The 9,704-nt window shown below is 41.5% G+C and overlaps 1 protein-coding gene across 1 annotated transcript; it reads right to left on the bottom strand.

Moving 5' to 3' along the window:
• Positions 1-8,412: 8,412 nt before the first annotated feature.
• LOC128051134 (olfactory receptor 10H3-like) lies at positions 8,413-9,357 on the bottom strand. The gene has a single exon (XM_052643626.1). The coding sequence runs from the start codon at positions 9,340-9,342 to the stop codon at positions 8,413-8,415; it is 930 nt and encodes a 309-aa protein (XP_052499586.1). The 5' UTR covers positions 9,343-9,357.
• Positions 9,358-9,704: the final 347 nt, after the last annotated feature.

Raw genomic sequence — 9,704 nt, forward strand, 5'->3', positions numbered from 1 at the left:
TTAAGCCAAACTCAGACTTAAACTGAAGAAAGTAGGGAAAACCTCTAGACCATTCAGGTATGACCTAAATCAAATCCCTTATGATTATACAGTGGAAGTGAGAAATAGATTTAAGGGCCTAGATCTGATAGATAGAGTGCCTGATGAACTATGGAATGAAGTTCTTACATTGTGCAGGAGACAGGGATCAAGATCACCCCCATGGAAAAGAAATGCAAAAAAGCAAAATGGCTGTCTGGGGAGGCCTTACAAATAGCTGTGAAGAGAAAAGAGGTGAAAAGTAAAGGAGAAAAGGAAAGATATAGGCATCTAAATGCAGAGTTCCAAAGAACAGCAAGAAGAGATAAGAATGCCTTCTTCAGTGATCAATGCAAAGAAATAGAAGCAAACAACAGATTGGGAAAGACTAGAGATCTATTCAAGAAAATTAGAGATACCAAGGGAACATTTCATGCAATGATGGGCTTCATAAAGGACAGAAATGGTCTGGACCTAACAGAAGCAGAAGATATTAAGAAGAGGCGGCAAGAATACACAGAAGAACTGTACAAAAAAGATCTTCACGACCCAGATAGTCATGATGATGTGATCACTAATCTAGAACTAGATATCCTGGAATGTGAAGTCAAGTGGGCCATAGAAAGCATCACTACGAACAAAGCTAGTGGAGGTGATAGAATTCCAATTGAGCTGTTTTAAATCCTGAAAGATGATGCTGTGAAAGTGCTATACTCAATATGCCAGCAAATTTGGAAAACCCAGCAGTGGCCACAGGACTGGAAAAGGTCAGTTTTCATTCCAATTCCAAAGAAAGACAATGCCAAAGAATGCTCAAACTACTGCACAATTGCACTCATCTCACACACTAGTAAAGTAATGCTCAAAATTCTCCAAGCCAGGCTTCAGCAATACGTGAACCGTGAACTCCCTGACGTTCAAGCTGGTTTTAGAAAAGGCAGAGGAACCAGAGATCAAATTGCCAACATCCGCTGGATCATGGAAAAAGCAAGAGAGTTCCAGAAAAACATCTATTTCTGCTTTATTGACTATGCCAAAGCCTTTAACTGTATGGATCACAATAAACTGTGGAAAATTCTTCAAGAGATGGGAATACCAGACCACCTGACCTGCCTCTTGAGAAATCTGTATGCAGGCCAGGAAGCAACAATTAGAACTGGACATGGAACAACAGACTGTTTCCAAATAGGAAAAGGAGTACATCAAGGCTGTATATTGTCACCCTGCTTATTTAGCTTATATGCAGAGTACATCATGAAAAACGCTGGAATGGAAGAAACACAAGCTGGAATCAAGATTGCCAGGAGAAATATCAATAACCTCAGATATGCAGATGACACCACCCTAATGGCAGAAAGTGAAGAGGAGCTAAAAAGCCTCTTGATGAAAGTGAAAGAAGAGAGCGAAAAAGTTGGCTTAAAGCTCAACATTCAGAAAACGAAGATCATGGCATCTGGTCCCATCACTTCATGGGAAATAGATGGGGAAACAGTAGAAACAGTGTCAGACTTTATTTTTTGGGGCTCAAGAATCACTGCAGATGGTGACTGCAGCCATGAAATTAAAAGATGCTTACTCCTTGGAAGAAAAGTTATGACCAACCTAGATAGCATATTCAAAAGCAGAGACATTACGTTGCCGACTAAGGTCCGTCTAGTCAAGGCTATGGTTTTTCCTGTGGTCACGTATGGATGTGAGAGTTGGACTGTGAAGAAAGCTGAGTGCTGAAGAATTGATGCTTTTGAACTGTGGTGTTGGAGAAGACTCTTGAGAGTTCCTTGGACTGCAAGGAGATCCAACCAGTCCATTCTGAAGGAGATCAACCCTGGAATTTCTTTGGAGGGAATGATGCTAAAGCTGAAACTCCAGTACTTTGGCCACCTCATGAGAAGAGTTGACTCACTGGAAAAGACCCTGATGCTGGGAGGGATTGGGGGCAGGAGGAGAAGGGGACGATCGAGGATGAGATGGCTGGATGGCATCACTGACTCGACGGACGTGAGTCTGAGTGAACTCCGGGAGTTGGTGATGGACAGGGAGACCTGGCGTGCTGTGATTCATGGGGTTGCAAAGAGTCGGGCACGACTGAGCAACTGAACTGAGCAGATATATATAGTGCTATATCATCTGCAAATAGAGAAATTTTTACTTTTTTTTTTCCACTTTGGGTGCTTTTATATCTTTTCCTTGTCTGATTGCTGTATCTAGGATTTCCAATATTATGTCAAATAGAGGTGGCAAGAGTGGTCATCCTTGTCCTGATTCTGATTTTAAAGGAATAGTTTTCAACTTTTCATTCAGTTGTAATGTTAGCAGTGGGACTGCTACAAATGGTCTTCATTACGTTGAGATATGTTCCTTCTATACCAACTTTGATGAAAATTTTAAATCATGAATGGATGTTGAACTTGTCAATTTTTTCTGCTTCTAATTAGATAATCATGTGAGTTTTATCCTCTCTTTTGTCTGTGTGGTGTATCGCACTGGTTGGTGTGTGGATATTGAAGCATTCTTGCATCCCTGGAATTAATCCATCTTGATAGTCATGTATAATCCTTTTTAAAAATTGTTAATTTTGGTTTGCTAATATTTTTGAGGATTTTCATCTGTATCATCATGGATATTGACCTGTAACTTTCTTTTTCCTTGTAGTGATTTATCTGGTTTTGGTATCAGGGTAATGATGGCCTCGTAGGATGAATTTGGGAGTGTTTCATCTACTTTTTTTGCAGTATTTTGTGAAGGATAGGTATTAGTTCTTCCTTATATATTTGGTTGAATTCCTCTGTGAAGCTGTTTGCTCCTAGAGATTAATTTGTTAAACAACTATTGGGTTAATAAAGAAACGAAAAGAGAAATTAAAGATTATATTGAGGTGAATGTAAATGGATAACAACATAACGCAACTCGGAATACAGCAAAAGTAGTTCTAGGAGGGAAGTTTATTGTGATTAACACTACATTAAGAGAGGAAGTTCAGTTCAGTTGCTCAGTTGTGTCCGACGTTTTGCGACTCCATGAACCACAGCACACCAGGCCTCCCTGTCCATCACCAACTCCCGGAGTCCTCAGAAACCCATGTGCGTCAAGTCGGTGATTCCATACAACCATCTCATCCTCTGTCATCCCCTTCTCCTCCTGCCCTCAATCTTTCCCAGCATCAGGGTCTTTTCAAGTGAGTCAGCTCTACGCATCAGGTGGCCAAAGTATTGGAGCTTCAGTTTCAAAATCAGTCCTTCCAATGAACACCCACAACTGATCTCTTTTAGGATGGACTGGTTGGATCTCCTTGGGGTCCAAGGGACTCTCAAGAGTCTTTTCCAACACCACGGATCAAAAGCATCAATTCTTCGGCACTCAGCTTTCTTCACAGTCCAACTCTCACATCCATACATGACCACTGGAAACCCATAGCCTTGACTAGATGGACCTTTGTTGGCAAAGTAATGTCTCTGCTTTTTAATATGCTGTCTAGGTTGGTCATAACTTTCCTTCCAAGAAGTAAGCATCTTTTAATTTCATGGCTGCAATCACCATCTGCAGTGATTTTGAAGCCCAGAAAAATAAAGTCAGCCACTGTTTCCACTGTTTCCCCATCTATTTCCCATGAAGTGATGGGACTGGATGTTATGATCTTAGTTTTCTGAATGTTGAGCTTTAAGCCAACTTTTTCACTCTCCTCTTTCACTTTCATCAAGAGGCTTCTTAGTTCCTCTTCACTTTCTGCCATAAGGGTGGTGTCATCTGCATATCTGAGGTTATTGATATTTCTCCTGGCAATCTTGATTCCAGCTTGTGCTTCCTCTAGCCCAACGTTTCTCATGATGTACTCTGCATAGAAGTTAAATAAGCAGAGTGACAATATACAGCCTTGATGTTCTCCATTTCCTATTTGGAACCAGTCTGTTGTTCCATGTCCAGTTCTAACTGTTGCTTCCTGGCCTGCATACAGATTTCTCAAGAGGCAGGTCAGGTGGTCTGGTATTCCCATCTCTCTCAAATCTTCTACAGTTTATTGTGATCCACACAGTCAAAGGCTTAGGCATAGTCAATAAGGCAGAAATAGATGTTTTTCTGGAACTCTCTTGCTTTGTCGATGATCCAGTGGATGTTGGCAATTTGATTTCTGGTTCCTCTGCTTTTTCTAAATCCAGCTTGAACATCAGGAAGTTCACAGTTCACGTATTGCTGAACCTGGCTTGGAGAATTTTGAGCATTACTTTACTAGCATGTGAGATGAGTGTGATTGTGCAGTAGTTTGAGCATTCTTTGGCATTGCCTTTCTTTGGGATTGGAATGAAAACTGACCTTTTCCAGTCCTGTGGCCACTGCTGAGTATTCCACATTTGCTGGCATATTGAGTGCAGCACTTTGACAGCATCATCTCTCAGGATTTGGAATAGCTCAACTGGAATTCCATCACTTCCACTAGCTTTGTTCGTAGTGATGCTTTCTACGGCCCACTTGACTTCACATTCCAGGATGTCTGGCTCTAGGTGAGTGATCATACCATCGTGATTATCTGGGTCATGAAGATCTTTTCTGTATAGTTTCTGTGTATTCTTGCCACCTCTTCTTAATATCTTCTGCTTCTTTAGGTCCACACCATTTCTGTCCTTTATTGAGCCCATCTTTGCATGAAATGTTCCCTTGGTATCTCTGATTTTCTTGAAGAGATCTCTAGTCTTTCCCATTCTGTTCTTTTCCTCTATTTCTTTGCACTGTTCACTGAAGAAGGCTTTCTTATCTCTTCTTGCTATTCTTTGGAACTCTGCATTCAGATGCTTATATCTTTCCTTTTCTGCTTTGCTTTTCACTTCTCTTCTTTTCACAGCTATTTGTAAGGCCTCCCCAGACAGCCATTTTGCTTTTTTGCATTTCTTTTCCATGGGGATGGTCTTGATCCCTGTCTCCTGTACAATATCATGAACCTCATTCCATAGTTCATCAGGCACTCTGTCTATGAGATCTAGGCCGTTAAATCTATTTCTCACTTCCACTGTATAATCATAAGGAATTTGATTTAGGTCATACCTGAATGGTCTAGTGGTTTTCCCTACTTTCTTCAATTTAAGTCTGAATTTGGCAATAAGGAGTTCATGATCTGAGCCACAGTCAGATCCTGGTCTTGTTTTTGTTGACTGTATAGAGCTTCTCCATCTTTGGCTGCAAAGAATATAATCAATCTGATTTCGGTGTTGACCATCTGGTGATGTCCATGTATAGAGTCTTTTCTTGTGTTGTTGGAAGAGGGGGTTTGCTATGACCAGTGCATTCTATTGGCAGAACTCTATTAACCTTTGGTGTGCGTCATTCTGCATTCCAAGGCCAAATTTGCCTGTTACTCCAGGTGTTTCTTGACTTCCTACTTTTGCATTCCAATACCCTATAATGAAAAGGACATCTTTTGGGTATTAGTTCTAGAAGGTCTTGTAGGTCTTCATAGAACCATTCAACTTCAGCTTCTTCAGCATTACTGGTTGGGGCATAGACTTGGATTACTGTGGTACTGAATGGTTTGCCTTGGAAACGAACAGAGAGCATTCTGTCATTTTTGAGATTGCATCCAAGTACTGTGGAAAATTCTGAAAGAGATGGGAATACCAGACCACCTAACCTGCCTCTTGAGAAACCTATACGCAGATCAGGAAGCAACAGTTAGAACTGGACATGAAACAACAGACTGGTTCCAAAGAGGAAAAGGAGTGCGTCAAGGCTGTATACTGTCACCCTGCTTATTTAACTTCTATGCAGAGTACATCATGAGAAACGCTGGGCTAGAGGAAGCACAAGCTGGAATCAAGATTGCCGGGAGAAATATCAATAACCACAGATATGCAGATGACACCACCTTTATGGCAGAAAGTGAAGAGGAACTAAGAAGCCTCTTGATGAAAGTGAAAGAGGAGAGTGAAAAAGTTGGCTTAAAGCTCAACATTCAGAAAACTAAGATCATAACATCCAGTCCCATCACTTCATGGGAAATAGATGGGGAAACAGCGAAAACAGTGTCAGACTTTATTTTGAGGGGCTCCAAAATCACTGCAGATGGTGATTGCAGCCATGAAATTAAAAGACGCTTACTCCTTGAAAGAAAAGTTATGACCAACATAGATAGCATATTGAAAAGCAGAGACATTACTTTGCCAACAAAGGTCCATCTAGTTAAGGCTATGGTTTTTCCAGTGGTCACGTATGGATGTGAGAGTTGGACTGTGAAGAAAGCTGAGCACCAAAGAATTGATGCTTTTGAACTGTAAAGTTGGAGAAGAGTCTTCAGAGTCCCTTGGACTGCAAGGAGATCCAACCAGTCCATTCTGAAGGAGATCAGTCCTGGGTGTTCTTTGGAAGAAATGATGCTAAAGCTGAAACTCCAGTACTTTGGCCACCTCATGTGAAAAGGTGACTCATTGGAAAAGACTCTAATGCTGGGAGGGATTGGGGGCAGGAGGAGAAGGGGATGACCGAGGATGAGATGGCTGGATGGCATCACCGACTCGATGGAAAGGGTTTGAGTGAACTCCGGGAGATGGTGATGGACAGGGAGGCCTGGCGTGCTGCAATTCACGGGGTTGTGAAGAGTCGGACATGACTGAGCGATTGAACTGAATTGAACTGCATTTCAGACTCTTTTGTTGACTATGATGGCTGCTCCATTTCTTCTAAGGCATTCCTGCCCACAGTAGTAGATATAATGATCATCTGAGTTAAATTCACCCATTCCAGTTCATCTTAGTTCACTGCTTCCTAGAATGTCAATGTTCACTCTTGTCATTGCCTCTTTGACCACTTCCTATTTGCCTTGATTCATGGACCTAACATTCCAGATTCTTATGCAATATTGCTCTTTACAGCATTGAACTTTGCTTCTATCACCAGTCCCATTCACAACTGGGTGCTGGTTTTTCTTTGGCTCCATCCCTTCATTCTTTCCGGAGTTTTTTTCTGCACTGATCTCCAGGAGCATATTTGGTACCTACTGATCTGGGGGGTTCATCTTTCAGTGTTCTATCTTTTTGCTTTTTTATACTGTTCATGGGGCTCTCCAGGCAAGAATACTGAAGTGATTTCTCATTCCCTTCTCCAGTGGACCACATTCTGTCAGACCTGTCTGCCATGAAAGGTCCCAAATGAACACCTGAACTTTATATCTCAAAGAATTAGGAAAAGAATAGACAAAGCCCCAAATTAGTAGAAGGGAGGAACTAAAAAGAAATCAAAGCAGAAACAAATAAAACTTAGATTAGAAAAGCAATAGAAAATATCAGTGAAACTGAGAGTTGGCTCTTTGAAAATAGAAACAAAATTGACAAAACTTTACTAAACTACTCAAGAGAAAAAAGAAAGAAGGCTCAAATAAAATCAGAAATGTAAATGGGGACATTAAAACTTGTACCATAGAAATGCAAAAAATCAGAAGAGACTATTATGAACAATTATACACCAACAAATTGGACAACCTAGAAGAGATGATAAATTCCTCCAAACACAAAACCTACCAAGAGTGACTTATGAGAATTAGAATATGTGAACAGATCAATAACAAGCAAAGAAATTGAACAAGCAGTAAAAAGTTTTGCAACAAAGAAAAGCCCAGAACCAAATGATTTCACAGGTAAATGTTGCCTAGGATCAATGCCAATCATTTTCAAACTCTTCCAAAAACTCTTTTTAGTTCCTTCTTCATCCTGAAGAAGAGGGGACACTTCCAAACTCATTAACAATGCCAGCTTTGCCATTATACCAAAGTCAGATAACAATAATACTAGAATAGCAAACTACTGGCCAATATCCTTGATAAATATAAATTCAAGTAATCTCAACAAAATACTAGTAAGCCAAGTTCAGAAGCACATTAAAAGAATCATAAACCAAGGGAGAGAGGCCAAGATGATGGAGTAAGTCATTTTTTTCATGGAGACAAATACTTTATTTTCTTTTGTGTATTTCTTACGATTTAAATAGTAATGATGATAAAACACTAGGCACATTGCTTGACACATGGAAAAGATCCAGTTCTGGTGGCATTTCTTATTATGTTTTGGTTATTTTGTTTATTCTTATTTTGGGGAATGGGGAAATAAAATCTCTTGTTAATCCACTCAAAAAGAATCATGTGCATCAGGGTCCTGACACATCCACGTGGTGCTTCCCACCTGCCTATAGATAGAGAACATATTCTTAGGCACAGACAATAGGATGGAGTCAATCTCACTGGCTATAAATAGGAGACTATGATGGCTTGAGATGATGGAAGAAGGAGAAAAATTTGAGACAAATAAAGCTAGTATGCACCAAACTTCTATGGAGTGTGGGTATTTTACAGACCAGTATCATTAAAAAAGTATTATAAAGACAGACATTATTATTTCCAACCCTTCTTTTAAATTGCCATCAGAAACTAGGGGGGCAGAAGATTCTGCGGAAGGTTCTCTGTATGGCATTCTTCAGCTCTTTATTCCTGAGGCTGAAAATGATGGGGCTAAGAAAGGGGGTGAAGACCGTGTAGGTGGTGGCCAGCAGAGTGTTACTGTCCATAGAATGGGCGCCTCTGGGCTTGAGGTAGATGAGGGAGGCAAAACTGTAGTGCACGACCACTATGGTGAGGTGGGAGACACAGGTGGAGAAGGTCTTGTGCCGGCCCTCAGCGGAGGGGATCCTCAGGATGGCAGCCACGATGAAGACATAGGAGAGGACGATGAGGAATAAGCAGCCCATCAGGGCCGTGACACAGACCATGATCACACCCATGGTGACAGAAGCTGTCCCCTTCCCACAGGCCAGCTTCAAGAGGGAAAGCACATGGCAGAAAAAATGGTGGATCTCATTAGACCCACAGAAGCTGAGGTGAAAAATGATCAGTGTCACCATCATGCCCATGACTGAGCCACCAGCCCAGGACCAGGACACAAGACGGGCACAGTCACGGGTGCTCATGAGCACGTTGTAGCGCAGGGGGTGGCAGATGGCCACGTAGTGGTCGTAGCCCATGATCATGAGCAGGAAGGAGTGGGTGAAGCCAAACGTGAAGGAGAAGAACGTCTGGCTGGCACAGGCCACAAAGGTGATGGAGCGGTGGGTGGAGAGCATGTCGGCCAGCATGCGAGGGGTGACCGCAACAGTGAACAGGATCTCGGAGATGGAGAGGGCACACAGGAAGAGGTACATGGGGGTGTGGAGGCTGCGCTCCCTCCAGATGGTGCCCATGATGAGCAGGTTCCCCAGCAGCGTGAACAGGTACATCAGCAGGTACAGCAGGAAGAAAATGAGCAGGAGCTGCTGAGGGAAGTTGGAGAAGCCGATGAGGATGAATTCAGACATCATGCTGTAGTTTTGATTAGACAAGAATGCTGCATCTGGTGAGATCAGAAACAGAGTGAAATCACAGTGGTTAAAACAGATTGATCACATGCAGAAGATGGAAGAACTAGTTAAATGACACTACAAGGAAGCAATCAGACAAATTCAAGGTGGATCATTCCGCACAACAATTGATCTGGTCTCATTAATAAGCCAGGATCAAGAAAAGGATAAAGAGAAATTCAGGGGACATAACAATAATATGCAATATTGGGTACTAGATCAAATACTGATTTAGATCTAGTTGTATTTTTAAGGAAATAGAGAAGATTTTGATTGTGGTAGGGATAAATGATGAAGTACAAACAATATTAAGTGGTTATTAT

This window comes from Budorcas taxicolor, chromosome 7, assembly GCF_023091745.1.
Source record: "Budorcas taxicolor isolate Tak-1 chromosome 7, Takin1.1, whole genome shotgun sequence".
NCBI classification, from domain to species: domain Eukaryota; kingdom Metazoa; phylum Chordata; class Mammalia; order Artiodactyla; family Bovidae; genus Budorcas; species Budorcas taxicolor.